We start from the raw sequence: 16,349 nt of genomic DNA on the forward strand, positions 1-16,349 counted from the left end.
AAAATGAAACTAAGGACGACAGTGCGTGTTACGAAGGAGTTTCTCGTTCAAAAATTATGGTAAGAAAATATGTGTGTGACCGGAATTCAGTTTCACAGTGAAACGAAGTAAAGTAGTACTTGTGTAACAACCGAAATAAACCGCAATCACTACCAGTTAGACGGAGTTACCTATTTCAATACAAAGAATTGGTATTTTTCCATGAATTTACCCGATAAAATGTCTATTGTCGAAAGGTTTATATTTCAAAGCAATAACACAGTTGTCCAGTTCTGTAAAAACCTCGCAAGAATCGCACAACTAGTTATTACTCTATTTCTATGTAATACATATATGTCAGTTTGTGTGAATTATAGTATACCAGGTGTTTGTTCCAACCAATGATAAGCAAGGCTTAATAAATCAGAAAAAGAACTGACCGCCGCGGTTCACGCCTATAATCTAAATTTAGATATGAAATGTGAGCAATCATGGTCTATGGCGTTCCCCATTGATAGCAACATTATGTCCGGCTTTATTTTTTGATAAAATATGGACCAAAGCTTTTCTCTGTCCATAGAGCACACCGAACAGCTTTTTGAGGATGTAACGGATGTTACGTTTCAGCAATGTCTTGTGGATCATCATCACTCCAAATGCGACAATTTTATTTACTACTTATTTACTAATTTACTATTCAACAAAAAGTGAGCTTCACCGCTGAACAATATGGTTTGTGAAATTCGGGATCGATGGCCATCCAGTTTTGGGCTTATTTGTCGAACAAAGCTTATTTTTAAACAAAGTTGGAAGGGAAGTTGTAAAAATGAGATTTTTTGTGCCGTACTTCCTTTCAAGTCGCTAGCCTTTTAATCGTCCTCACGTATTTTATCTCGAGATATATACGCGGATATAGCCGTGTTTAAAAAAGTGCACCCGTCGTTCTTTCTTTTCGCTGTTTGGTGCCAATTGGAGATTCCAAGTGTGGACAGGTTTTTATCCAACTGATCTTTCCAACAGAATGGAGATCTTACTCTTCCTCTGCTTAACAGGCGGGTACTGCGTCGAATACATTCAGAGCTGGAATGTTTTCATTCATTCGGACGACATGACCTCCCCAGCGTAAAATCTGTCTCCGCATGTTTCGTGACTGCGGTATTCCACGTTGCCAATGCGCGAAGAACCATATAGTCTCCGTTCACTACTTGACCATCTTGCTTCGCTTCTTTGTCTAACCTGAAGAAAATTAACAGTTGCACACTTTTGTAGAATATTGTACCTTCTCTATTCAGCTCCGTAGCTGGAATTATTTTCTCCAAGAGTAAATCGAAGAAGTCGCTCGAAAGAGAGTCACCTTGTCTGAATCATCGTTTGATATCGAACGGCTCCGAGAGGTCCTTCCCATCCTGACAGAGATTTTGCTATTGCTCAACGTTTGTTTACACAGCCGTATTCGTTTTTCGGGGATTCCAAATTCGGAATTAGGGACAAAAATACAATTCCTATTCGTGCTGTCAAAAGCACCTTTAAAATGGACGAAGAGATGGTGTGTGTCGATTCTCTTTTCACGGGTCTCTTCTAAGGTTTTGCACATTGTGAGTATCTGGCCAGTTGTTGATTTTCCACGCCTGAAGCCACACTGACAAGGTCCTAACAGTTTGTTGTTGGTGGGCCATAATCTTTCACACATTACACTCGATAGAGCCTTATATGCGATGCTGAGAAGACTTATTCCATGGTAGATGGCGCAGGTTGGGGTGTCTCCTTTTTCATGGATTGCGCACAGTTAAATTCCAATCGTCTGGCGTGCTTTCGTCCGACCATATTCTACAAAAAATCTGATGCATGTTCCTTATCAGTTCTTCGCCGCCATATTTGAATAGCTCGGCTGGCACTCCGCCGCTTTGTTGTTCTTCAGGCAGGTAATTGTTATTCGAACCTCATCACAGTCGGACAATGGATCATCCATTCCATCGTTATCGATTGGGAAATCATGTTCGTCATCTCCTGACGTTACACTTTCACTGCCCTTCAGCTGGCTGGAGAAGTGTTATTATTTCAGTATACTCTGGGCATCAGTCACTAAATCATAAGAGTATGCTCCGGACTTGAAACCTTCTGTTAGTCACCGCATTTTGTCGTAAAATTTTTGAGAAATACCCCTGTCAGTCAGCTTGTCAAGCTCTTCGTACCCACGCATTTCGGCTTTCCTCTCCTTTTTGTCTACAAATGCGTTTCGCTTCCCTCTTCAGCTCTTGGTATGTATGTATATCATTCCGTAGGTGTTGTCGTTGATTGTAACGTCTGGAGGTAGGCGCGTTTAAATTACTGAATTTTCGAGTATGACTTTCTCTAATTGTTAACTTTGTTTAACTTTTCAAATTTACATATATGAGCAACAAGAGCGCAAAAACTTTTTTGTACATCATTTTTTTTAACTGATCCATGCACGATTTCTAATTTTCTCATGGCCAACTAACTTTTATACCAAAAAGGTAACTATTTCCACGTAGTAAATATATTTAATCAGATTTTTAAGATAATAGCCAGAAGATTCACTGCGGTTACATAGAAATAAAGTGCGACCCAATTTGTCAATTTAATCCTGTATCGCTGCATTTTTTAACATTTTATTTATTATTCGCTAGAGCTTTTCCAAAATTATTCGTGCATGCATTGCTGACACTTTGGTTAATCTCATTTGCAGAATCGTGGTGTTTTAAGCCAAACAAATGAGTGCATACATTAAATTTACGCCAAATATTTTTTCCAGCAGCTTAACAACGCTAAGCGCAGGCAAAATAGCGCGTGCAGGAAATTCGTTCTCTGAACTACTGCCAATTGCGGGGTTTCCGATGTTTTTCAAAAATGTCAAATGAATATTTTCTGGGGTTTTTGTTCGAGCTTGCACACATACACAAACATATGTACGCTTGTATGTAATTCGACATAGGAGCATTTTTCCAGTATTTGAAGGATTAATTCGGCGCTAGGCTTTATTTCGTGCAAAAAACGAATGCCGCTTTTCTATTTGGCAGTGCTGTGTATTTGCTCTGAATATCGTTTTTTTATGCCTTTCATGCAAAAAGTTTTGTTTTGCACACAAAAAAGCCTCTTGATTCCTCTTCTTGAATTTTCAAATATTGAATTTTCGCCGCAAGTCTTTTAATACCGGCGAATCGGCATTAGCTGCAGCTGCATTCAAGCGTAACGCTGCGGCTACGCGATTTTGTCGAAAGCAGTTCCGAGTTTATGCGTTTATTTAAATAGAATCGAAAATTGAGTTTTTTGTGTGTGTTTTGGTGTAGCTGCACACCGGAAGTATTGCCGCCTGGATTATGTTTTTTAAACACTTACAACATGTTACATAGAGTATATTGGTTTTGTGCACTGCAAAGTTGTTTTCAAACACCGCAATTAATCTACACATCAGCTATCTTCGTTTCGCCAATACTTAGAGTGTGGCGAATAGAACAATTAGCTGGTATAAAAACTTGAGACTGGTATAATTCAATTGGTATTGGATAGCAAGCAGTTATAGCAGTTTAAGTTGGCAGTAGATTTGTTGCTTCGAACTGCAGCATCTTTCAGAGAGTGCTGTGTACCATATACACTGCGAGCTGGGCACAGATATTAGCTCTAAGCTCTAGCCCTGGCACACGGTTCTACTTAAGGCATGCTTGCCCTCACTATCAATTGCGTGGACTCATTTCGTGAAAATACTAAAACGAGGGCTTGAACAAAGTGTACGTTCGCGGAAGTTGAAACCCCGTTTACTTATGGTTTACTTTTTTATAGCTGAGTCACAACTTAGCTTATGGTAATAGCTGAGTTCGATCCAAAAGTAAGCCATAAGAGCACGAATTTTCTACTTACACTAGAGCTGAAGATGTGGTTTAAGTCATCCAAACAGAATTTAGTAACCTCTTTGCGCTCTGTCATCTATCGCATCGATTTAGTTATAGAGAGTTTCAGTAGGCATTGCCTTAAACACGCTTTAAAGCTAAAGTTAGTGTCCGTAGTTTACGGTCGAAGTTGTCCGGGTTGTGACGAGATACAATCAGCTCAGCTCTTCCTTTTCGAATGCACCGCTCTTGTGAGGCTAGGATCAAACTTTTGGCATTAAATAGGAGCAATTATTATTTTGATGAGCTTAAGATCTTTGGATAATGAAAATATACTTCTTTCTAAGCAATTTTTAAGATTTACAATGGACAAAATCTGAAATCAACAACTAAACTTAAACTAATCAAACGGAGGATTTTAATAATCTTATTATCTCTTTGTCGGTTCTTTTATACATAAAGATCAGAGCTCACTCTTAGTTAGCAGAGTAGTGGCAAATCGAAAACAATCCTCGGTTTGAACTTTGTTGTTTCAGCGGTTTTCAAGTCCCTTTTATAACATGCGCTAGCCAAGCCTTGTGGAGTCTTGGGTCACAGCTAAAAGGGAGGAAGCTTAAGCGCAGCCACCCGGATATATTCGGTTTAAGAGACCGCTAAGTTCGCCTAGCAGGGTTGTGCGCTGGGCTAGGTGCCCGCCAAGTGGACATCACTCTCAATGAAAATGAAACATGCCAGATCCAACGCAGAATAACTCTTGTGAATCGGTGCAACTTACTTTGGAATGAGCAGGCATTTGAAATGTAAAGTCTCCTCCCGACAAACAAACACCAAACCCTAGTTCGTCATCATTCCCGTCCTGATATATGGTGCAGAGGCATGAGCAATAATATCATCTGACGAGTCGGCCTTATGATTGTTTGAGAGAAAAGTTTTGCGGAAGATATATGGTCCTTTGGGCATTGGCAACGGCGAGTTTTGCAGTCGATAAAACGATGCGGAAAACCTAACATCAGCGAATGAAGAGACAGCGGCTGCGCTGGCAAGGTCATGTAGTCCGGATGGAAGAGAACACTACAGTTTTGAAGGTTGGCGCTAAATAGCGTAAAGAATAAACGACTGGCGCGCTGTTATTAACTCGGCTATAAACTGGCACAAGAGGCTCCAGGATTCCAAGCATGATTTTCGGAATTTAGTCGACTACAATACCCTAAACGAACTGAAACAAGAGTCATCACGATTCCACTGTTGTTGGTGTTTTAACGGGTACATTGTTCCCGTTAGGATGGTAAGGATTAGGTAAGATGTCGTCGACGCCATCTAACGGAAGGGCCAAGAAACATGCTGTTTCGACGAGGTCGGACCAAAGGGAAAAGGGTGTCAGATGAGTGCGGTTGGTGGGGCATGCAAAGAGGTGGCGAGTGTCATGCGGAGACTCCTTGCACGCAGGACATATATCGGATATATCATAGTCTATTCTGGATAGGTAGGAGTTTAAACTGCTACAATATCCAGAACGAAGCTGCGCAAGGGTCACTCTCGCTTCTCGCGTCAACCCGAGCTCTCCGTCTGCAATGAGTGGTTCGATTCCACTCGTAATTCGCGCTAGTCTGTCTCTTACTTAGTCTCTTACTTTTTCATATTTTTATGCATTTTTCCCGAAAGTTGACTCTTCAACCTGTCAACGAAGAAGTGCGGAGCGAGGCACAAATCATCAATCGAAGTTAAAATTCAAATAATCTCGTCTGGCAACTAACGAACTAACTAACCAAAAATACATAAAATCGGCGCCCACCAATATTTCAGGTAACAAAGCCTTTGTGACCAAATTCATACAACCATAAATAAATATATATCATACATATAAATGGTATATACATATGTATGCGTGTGAGCGCTTGTGGGCCTTGGGCTTTGGAAATCTAAGCACTGCGCTGAGTCATTGAGAACTGTGGCGTAACTCAACGCAACAAATCCAGCCAGACTAACAAGGTAGCCATCATAATACGCCCTGATTTGGGCGGCAGTGGCTCAACAGCACATAACGGGCGACTGTGTCGGTGTGCGCGTGGCAAGTCTGGGATTTCGGCAGGCATTCATTTGGGCAGGCTTTTGTGTATCGATGAATTTGCGGCATAAATTTTCATGTTGTACACGCTGTTCGGCGTTTTGTTGCACGAATGAATCGGAAATTTTTCATATGCAAAACACACACACACATACATATATATATATAAATAACACGAAACGAAACGAAACGGTGTGCAACAACGCGTGTGTGCAGCAAAAGAGCCGGCACCATGCCAACGGCAAAATTTTACCGAAATAAAAATATTACAACTACAAAAACACAGCCAACAAAATAAAGCAGATCGCAGCAAATGCAGCGCAAATTGAAATAAATTCTCCAGAAAAAAAACGAGAAAAAGCAAATACTTCGAAGCAAAAGAAATCAACCCGAAAAATTGCCATGAAATTGTTGTCTGCGATTTTGTTGATCCCCAATTTTATGTGCGTGTTTTTGTAACTGTATTTATTTATTATTTAAATTTGGCGCTTCAATATTTTTGCTGCACAATATTTGCATAGTTTTTGTTGTTGTGGTTTTGCTGTTTCTTTGAAAAACAGACCTGCCCCGCCTGTCCGTTTGCTTGATTGCCATTTTTGTGTTGCGAGTTTTTTCTTCAAACGTCATTTTAATTGTGTTTTTGTTGCGCGCCGCCGAACGGTGATTGTGTTGACAATGATTTAATGAAAATCGTCATGTGGCGTGTGGCATGCATTCGATATTTATTGAACACTGCTGTTTTTACCGTAATGTTTTCGTTATGATATTTTGCCGATTTCTTGTTGTTTGTTGCTCCGTTGGCAGGTTTTCGGTTTTTGTTTTGAAGCGCATCCAATTTATTTGCCGTGTATTTGCACGTAGCGCAAACTTATATAATTCACTTGCGCACGCTTGCCACACGGAGCGCATATTTAATTATTATTGCGTTTGTTCTTAGTTTTTGTGTTTTTTCTTTTTTGTTAGTGCTGCAACACAAATATATTTGATTTGCCGTTTTTATGTGCGTCAGTAATTAAATTAGGACAACCTAATTTTTTTTATTTTTTTTTAATTTATTTGAAAACAACATAATATATACATTGCATAATAAATTGGTGTCACATTTGTGTCATAGATTAAGCTGGCTTACTAAAAGTTGGTGAACTCTGATTGACTTGTATAGTATTGTATTGCAGTAATTTGTTTTTTATTATTTTTTTAGAAAATTATGTAAAATTTAAATAAATATAAAACAAGAAAAAACGTTGCAACGAAGCTAATATACCCTCCACAGGTGCATTTCTTTTAGTAACTATGTGTTCAGTTTGTATGGCAGCTATATGCTATAGTTAACCGATCTGAATAATTTCTTCGGAGATTACATTGCTGCCTTAGAAAATAATCTATACCAAATTTCGTGAATATATCTTGTCAAATGCAAAAGTTTTCCATACAAGAACTTTTTTCCGATCGTTCAGTTTGTATGGCAGCTATATGCTATAGTTAACCGATCTGAATAATTTCTTCGAAGATTACATTGCTGCCTTCGGAAATGATCTGTACCAAATTTCGTGAATATATTTTGTAAAATGCGAAAGTTGTCCATACAAGAACTTGATTCCGAAAGTTCAGTTTGTATGGCAGCTATATGTTATAGTATTCCGATATCGGCCGTTCTGACAAATGAGCAGCTTCTTGAAGAGAAAATGGCGTTTGCAAAATTTCAAAACAATATCTTAAGAACTGAGGGGCTAGTTCGTACACATATATACAGACAGACAGACGGAGAGACAGACGGACATAGCTAAATCGACTCAGCTCAACATACTGATCAATTATATATAGTATATACTTTATAGGGTCTCCGACGCTTCCTTCTTGGTGTTACAAACTTCGTGACAAACTTAATATACCCTGTTCAGGGTACAAAAAATATTACCTTTGGTTGCACCGAAGCTTTATTACCCTACCCAGGTGGTGCAGAACTTATAGCATAATAGGCATGACAACTCTAGCCGCCATTCGAAGTATATTCGAAAGTGTAGAAGTCGCAGAGCAAAGATGCCCCAAATACGAGCGAATATTACTCTCGGCGAGTTTCGACGTTGGAAACGCTTTAAATAGCGCGATATAGACGGACATGATCGACGCCTTGAGAAAAAATCTAAAATCACCGAATCTCTCAATGCTGTGGTGCGGTGCTATCTTAGTAAAAGAAAAGTGTTGTACCAGACTAGAGAGGGACCACGACAAATAAAAGTTACATCAGGAGCTGAATAAAGATCCATTTCAGGCCCAGATCTGTGGAACATTAGTAACGATGGCATATTTAAACTTGAAATGACAGACGAATCATATTTAATCCACTACGCGTGCGACATAGCAGAGGGAATCACAGACCGAACCACAGAGGAAGGAAGCCCGAAGAAAGGTGAATCACGTCATGATTCCGACGCTACAGAAAAAATAAAGCTACTACTGCTGACGAACAGGCACGTTCATAATAATCATGCAGATAGGAAGACCCACACAAGAGAAGTGAAAGCTCAAGAACCACCACCATCTTACTATACGGAGAAGAGATATTGGATAAAGTCGAAGAGTTGTCATGCCTAATAACTACACAGCAGAGACGACGCAGAATGCAAATTATTTTAATTTGTGCCATGTCATAGGGAACGCACAGCCCTAGAAGACCTAGTTGATCCAGTAAATGTGGCCAATTTAATTGTTGGAAAAAAGGCAGGATTATCAGAAATACGTAGCAATTTTGTTACGCCGAAAAAAGCAGGACGCAGGTGCGCAGATGTAAATCTATCAATGAGAAAAATGGAACGCCACACAGATGTAATGCAAACGCGGTAACAGGGTGGGCGACGGTTCCTTCAAGAGGATAGAGAGGGGGTTTTAGTGACCTTCAACAGACACATACCTTTGCTTTGAGGATAGTTTTGATGATGCGGAAGGTATTTTCCACCCATCATCCACAAAAAAATGGGAATAAAAATATTTTATCTTGACTTTGATCCACGTGCTGTTTCGACGGGCTCGCACCATAGAAGACGGCTGTCAGTTGTGTCGAGTAAGCTGGGTATACAAAGAGGTGGTGAGAGTAATGCGTATTGTCTTCTGTCGTCAACGTAGTTGAGGAAACGCCTCTTGAAGCTCCTAGGTGGCGGTTCCGCTTAATGCAGGTGGCAACAGGAAGATTGTAATTTCTATTGGTCGAATTTCGACTACTGGTGACCCTAGTAAAGTATTAATTTTCGATATTCAAACCACAGCGCACGCTGGCTTTTTTTTTATACCCTGAACGAGTTGCCAAAAAAGGTTGCAGCACCCAGAAGACTCTATAAAGTATATGTACAAATTTCAGCATGATGAGCTTATCTGATTGAATTAAGTCCGTCTGTTTGCCTGTTTGTTTGGATTAATGTGAACTAGTCTCTCAGTTTCTGAGATATCGATCTGAAATTATACGCACGTTTTAACCTTCCCAAGCAACTGTTCATTTGTCGGAATCACCGATATCGGAATAATGTAGCACACAAACTGAACGATCCGAAGGAAATTATTGTAAGGAAAACCCTTTTATTTGATAAGATATCTTCACAAATTTTTGCGTGGACTATAACCCAAGCCAACGGTACAGTTTGCAGAGAAATCGTTCACATCGGACCGCTATAGGTCAAAGCTGCCATATAAAATAATCAAATAAACTCAAGTTCTGGCATGGAATACTTTTTAATTTGAAACAGTATCGGCACGAAATTTGTCACAGTTTACTGTCAAACACATTTCTACGATCTCTGAGTAGATTTTTCGGATCGGACAACTATAACATATAGCTGTCACGCAAACTGACTGATCGAAATCCATATAAAAGTCTTTTATACCACTTTATGTTAGAAGAAATGCTCCTTTTAAGCGTTTTGAGACTTCGGTGCAGCCGAAGTTTACAGTTTTGCTTTTTTTCCATTTGTTATTGTTGGGTTCAGCTTTAATTTAAGTTCAAAAAATTGTTTCAACAACTATAAAGTATACTTATAGTTATATATATATAACGTATATATTCATACATTGAAATCTGTGGTCATTAGGAGAGTAATGTTATGGCAAACCTCGACTATTTGCTGGAAATTCGTTGTATTTTTCTGCACCAACAAACACGCAAGCAAGCATTGTAGTTTTAGTAAGCGCTGTTGAATTTATTTTTTCGATATAAATATGGCCATATGAGGGAACACATACACGTATTAGGGTGTTATATGTATAAATTTGCATACACCTCCAGTTGTATGTAGCATTTTATTATATGTACACATGTATAGTCATGTAAATTCATGCAACATTTACGCTCCATCTGCCACAAAACTAACTACTGTTATGTGGCTTGTAAAATTTCAATATAGCTTTTCCCTTTTAATTCTATTTTATTTGAATATTTTTCTTTCATTTTGCCAATTTTCGATTCACATACAATACACACACGCACACACAAGCTTGTGAGTGTGTGTATACAGGTGTAACTGTGTGTGGTATGCCTGATCGTTTGCAATTAGTTAAGCGCCTAAAATATGAACTCTGTGCGCATTTGGGGAATTTGTTGCTCATACGTCATGTTGAGCCTAGTCAAACACTACGGCATGCATACAATATATAGTATATATAATGCATGGTTGTTGCTGCCGGCTGCTGGCTGCTGACTCATTTCGCATTCTCCATTTTCATATTTTAATATTCATTTATATTGCATATAAATTTATTATTGCCTTTGCTTGTACGCCGATTAATGTTTGCTGTGTTTTAGACATTGCTAAATGTAGCGTAAATTTTATTGAGATATCATTGTGTGCGATTAGCAGTGTGATTAGTTGCAAAGCAAAAATGAAATAATACAAAATTGTGGAAATTGTTTATTAATTAGCCCAATGGGAGTAGCGGTGTCAAAGTGTTTAAATGACATGTGCACTTATTGTGCAGTTTATTGAAATTGTTTAGAATTTTTGTGTATGGTGGGGAGTGAGAGAGAGAAGGTTTTGCAGTTTTTGAATGAGAATGAGGAATATTTTTTTGAATAATTATATTGTGCATATAAACTGAAATTTTAACAATTTATGAATTCTATATTTTCACTTTGTTGAGTACAGACTCGTGTAGCTGCTCTCATTTGTAAATTTTGGTATAATGTCACTAGAAGTTCGAGTGCGTCGCTAAAATGATTAGCAGAGTGTAAAATCGTTCTACAGAATCTTGAACTTAGCACAGTTACCCACCAATTTTAAGCTAAAAATGTATTTTTCTCATATCTAACAGCCTTCTCCTCTCAAACTCAAACTCCCAAGCGTTTACGATCTCACCCAAAGATATCCAAATGTGCTAACCAAGTGGCAGAAACAAAACTGTTTGGTCATAAATCCAAATAAAACTGAATCCGTTGTTACTTTCCGCTCGTTGAGGGGCTATATTGTTCATCCAGAGGACAGTGTGAAGTACTCGCGGCTCTAAAAATGGTAGTGAGAGTGACGAAGGCATTGGTCGCCTTAATTTAGTGAAGAGAAAAGCAAGAGGTGTGGTCTCTCACCAAAAGTGGTGTTTTGGCTCTATGAAAACGTAGCAATGTCAATTTGCGACTTGGAAAACCAATAAACAGCGCGTTGTTGGCAATATATATGGGAAGCCAACTGACCTTCCGAAAAAATGTGTCAAAAACTAATTGCTACTTAAAATCTGATTTTCTGAAATCCTCACACACTTTGACTTCATTACGGATCAATTGGATCATGGAGTCGTCAAACCGAACTCCGGCGGCTCCTTCTCTGCCCATATACCGGCGGGGAAGTTAAGAAGTCATTGGGAGATAGAGGCAGTGAGCTTCTTAGGGATTGATCAAAGCTTAAGGAGAAGGTTGGTGGAGGTGTTTACTGTCAGAAGCACTCTATAACTCCAGCTTCAGACTTTCTGACTATTGCAGTGATTTCCAAGTCGAGGTTGCATATATTTAGGGGCGGGGAGGGGTTTGTTAAGGTTTTCATGGTAAAACAATTACTTTTTTTGAGAATTTATTTCTTAAATATGGATTGAGTAATTTTATTCAGACCTTTTGTACATTATTGAGCATACTTTTGACAATTTTTGGCCCACAATCTATCGCAAGAGTTCTAGTGATCTACTTATCTCTTTGCTCTAAGTAAAGCCAGCCTCTCCCAAGTTATGGGTACTTTAATAGGTCATTGCCTTATTGGTGTTCATGCTGTAGGGCTGGGAATCTTACCAGGCGCCATCTGCAGGAACTGTATGGAAGAAGACGAGTTGAAAATAACTCTACACTTCCTTCTTGACTGTGCCGCGTATGGAGGTTAAGACTTAAACACTTGGGAACGCATACCTTCAGTCAACCCACCGAACTGGGAGTGGAAATTTAATGCTTGTGCAAATTTGCATTGGTTACTAAGCGTTTTGCTAATTTATAGTTCGAGCACAGGAGTTCTTCATTTCTATGGCTTCAGAAAGGACTACATATAGCAGTCAACGTGCGATCTCTCTATATCAGCCATCTAACTTAACTTAAATCTTCCTTAACCAAGAGACTTGAATTTAACTCTCAACTCTCATACGTGATCATTTTTGTTGAAATCGAGATTGGATGACTTCTGCTCCGCTATAGCTTGCAGTCAAAAAAGCTTTCCGCGAGAGGTAAGACAAGAAAAATTGTTTGGTATATATTTAAAGAAGAAATAAGCAGATTTAAATTAGTCAAAAAATTATGGGTTCCCTGTGTTCTAGGTTGATCTTAATAAACGAGTTCTTTGAAGTTATTTTAATAAGCTCTTCATCATATGAAAACGTTTGAGCGAAGCCATTCTCGGAATAAGCACAAAATAGCCACTAGCTTATAAGAGAGCGCGACCAACGCAATTTTTTCACTCTCAGTGAAGTCTACCTTTCAATGGGTTTAACTGGATACTGTCCGATTAGGATGCATTGCCAGTGCACCAGCTGTTTGGAAAAAGATAAGATAGAAGCATCTCAACAATTTCTCCCTCCTCGAATGTGCCGCCTTTGTCAAATCAAGGCTAAAACACCTCAAATCTTATACTTTAAGACATTCAGGGAATATACTGGAAATTAAAATAAAGCACCTAACCAGATTTGCTGATAGCTAATATCCAACTACACATGGTCTGACCGGAGACTTAATACTGGTACCATGGGGAGCAGTAAGCTCTTGGAGTTCGCTCCAATCTGCTCATTGTGTTTGATCTTTTGGGGAGATTCGTGGTTAAACTTAAATGCAGATAAAATTGAAAAATTTAGTTCAGTGAAAAGTCACATTTCGGCCGGGACTCAGAGCACGGCAGAGGTTTTAGATCGGCCTCGAAACCACAAAAGGTGCAAATAGTGTATTTTTAATTACAAACAATTTAAGGGTTTACATGCGTTTTCTCGGTTAAAAAATAGCCTTTTTTCGGAAATTTTATTCTCATATAAAAAATTAAATATTATATAAGATTTGTTTATTGTTGAAAATATATACTATTAACAAAAACATTCTGAAATAGTTGGAAAAAATATTTTAAACTCGCAACATTTTTTTCAAATAGTTGTAATCGAAAAAAAAGTATTCGTCCAAGTATTTAAAAATTGTATGTCAAGGATCTGTGTAAAATGTCATGAAGATTGGTTGAGTAGTTCTCGAAAAGTCTTGGCAACGGGCTCCAAAAACAAAATTTCCACATAAACGCGTTTAAAGACAGAGCCTTAACCTAGCTAGCGTCGTACAAGTTCTCAAGGCTGTATCTCCGAAGCTATTACTCGAAACAACTTGAAAATTTAAGACAATATTCTAGAGGTGTTGCAGAATTTAATAAGACAATAAAAATTTCGATTTTTTGAAACCCGCAAGCCCATATAATACCTTAAGGGATTTCAAGCGCACTAATTGTGCATAAGAAAAACAAAAAAAATTAAATTCTCATGCAACTTAATGTAATTGAAATAAATGTTGCACTCAAATATATTTCCATTGCTTCATTAATTTTTATGCCTACTTTTTTCCCACTCTTCTCTTCTCTTTCTCAACGCGCAGCGCTCGCCTATCTGCCACATGCCATCGATGCGAATGAATCACTCGACACACGTGAAGGTGTTGATTTGGTGTTGAAATGCCGCTTCACCGAGCACTACGATGCCAAGGATTTCAGCTTTTACTGGGCGCGCTGGAATTGCTGTCCGACGCAATTTGAGAATGTGGCCATCGGCGATGTGCAGCTGAACATGAATTACAGGTAAGCGCAAGTATTCAACTATATCAGTATGTAAGTAAGTGTGTAAGCTATAAGCCGTAAAGAGCAAACTGTAAGCAGTAAACAATCAGCAAGCGGTGAGTGCTGAATGGTGAATGGTGAGCGTTGAGCAATAAAACAGTAAGCGCGCTACGAAAATCCGGGCAAGTTAAGCACATTACCGGGAGGCCTATGCACATGTAATATATGAGTATATGGGTGGATAGACATACATACTTACATATGTGTGTATGTAAGTAAGCGCCGTACTTTGCTCAACCGACCAAATATTCAATCATTTACTCAATTATATGTATGAATATGTATGTGTGTCGACTACTACACACACCGCTATTCCTGTTCCGTCCTTCTTTGTTTGCCGCATTTTAATATTTTTCCATTTGTGCGCCAATAAAACGCAACCGCTGCCATAAAACGTACGCGCATTACGGACAGCATTTGCCGTTGAAAGTTTTTAGCTGCTGCTGTTGTTCTTATTGTTATTGTTGGTATTGTTTTCGCTCTTTACAGGTTTGATAAGCGGACTGATGCGAGTAAATGTGCAGCAAACAACAACAACAACAACAGAAGCATGGTACGCATCCTCTTATACAGTTCCGCATATGCGTTTGTATGTATGTGTTTATATACGTGTGAGTGTGTGTGCGTTCACTTTTGCCATATTTATGTTGCCGCAGCAATTTCATCGGTTCATTCGAATGGTTAATAAAATCAGCACTTGACGTAATTTGCACGAATTATTGCCAATTTGATGTGCATTCGCGTGTGGTATTGAATTTATTGCTTCATTGTTGTTGTATGGTTGTGCTGTTGTTGCCTTGCTTGTTAAAAAGGCAAACGGCAAGCATATACACAACGGCCGAGGCCAGCGAATGACCGTAAGGCAAAAGGTGCCAATGATAAATGATGTTGGCCGGGAGTTGCCAGATGGTAAAGTTAAAGTTGCAAATATTTCCTATAAATCATGAGTGGGAGGGGAGAAAAATTCAGCTTTCAAAAAAGCAATAAATTTTATGTTTAATGTAAAATTAAATATTATACAAGAATAGAAGCTGCAATACCCCTCACAGTTTGTGGCTCAGATCTGGGCAATATACTCGGAAACTATAACGCTGCCTTGGAAAATAATCCAAAGCAAATTTCGCGGAGAAAAAAGTTTTCCCATATAAGAATTTGATATTGATCGATCAGTTCGGACGGCAGCTATATTCCGTAAAGGGCCGAGTTCCGCGGTTCTACTAAAAAAGCAGGTTTTTGGAAGAAAAGGTCAGAGACACAATAAATAGCTTGATTGACAGAGCTCATCACGCTTATCATTTATGTAAATAGACAACACCGACTTTTCCTTCCTCGTGTTACAAACTTCGTGGCAAACTTATTGGGCCCTTCAGTAAAAAATTTCGTTTGTTAATAACAGCTAGGTTAGATTAAAAGGTCAATCCTAAGAAAGATATCATTTGGACTCTTAAGTTCTGGATTATAAGACCCTTACAGATCTGAGCCTGTCACAAATGTGTTGAAACAGCTAATATCAGTTTCTGCTGATTTGCCTGGTTCATCTGGTAAGCTTACCGAGCTTCAGTCTTGCAAACGCTGAACATTGGAGAAGCAACTTTGGCAACAAGCGTCCGACAAGATTTTAAGCCTTACCGCATGAATGTCTATTGGTACAGTGTCCATTATGTACCTACAACTGCAGCAAGATGAACTTTGCTTAGGGCAGGTAGTTCCGTAGATCTCTTACGTTCTACTCTAGACCAGAAGGACCTCGAAGTCGCACAAGAACTGGTCGACGACCAGCACCTGCCAAGCGCACGTCATGTCCATTGCTAGAACGCAAGATGGTAATGCGATCCAACTTGGTTCCATTCCGAAGTGAGCGTTACAAAGGTGCCCGCGGTGGATATCTTTTTTAGGGCCAAGACATTACATTTAGTGAGAGTCCCCACCTTTCTCTTTAAGCTCATCTATAGCAATATAAAGAAACGAATGCCTTCCATGCCTTCTCCGCAATATTTGGTCGCTTCTTATTAAGGATAAGTACAAGGTACTTCTATTGGTTAAAAAATAGAACCCCCGAGAGTGAAAAGGGAGATGTTAGGTGTATTATACCTTCTAGTGAATGAAATCATTTTACTCGGGTTGGCGGCTAAAGCTATTTCCTTCCACTTTTCC

The 16,349-nt window shown here is 39.0% G+C and overlaps 1 protein-coding gene across 1 annotated transcript in view; it reads left to right on the forward strand.

Moving 5' to 3' along the window:
* LOC120769357 (neural cell adhesion molecule 1) overlaps positions 1-16,349 on the forward strand; it is a 376,191-nt gene that overhangs the window by 181,404 nt on the left and 178,438 nt on the right. The window contains exon 2 of the mRNA XM_040096318.1: positions 13,958-14,156. Within this exon, the coding sequence (XP_039952252.1) occupies positions 13,958-14,156 (199 nt within the window). The remainder of the gene's footprint in view (positions 1-13,957; positions 14,157-16,349) is intronic.

The sequence above is a fragment of the Bactrocera tryoni genome, chromosome 2 (genome assembly GCF_016617805.1).
Source record: "Bactrocera tryoni isolate S06 chromosome 2, CSIRO_BtryS06_freeze2, whole genome shotgun sequence".
NCBI classification, from domain to species: Eukaryota; Metazoa; Arthropoda; class Insecta; order Diptera; family Tephritidae; genus Bactrocera; species Bactrocera tryoni.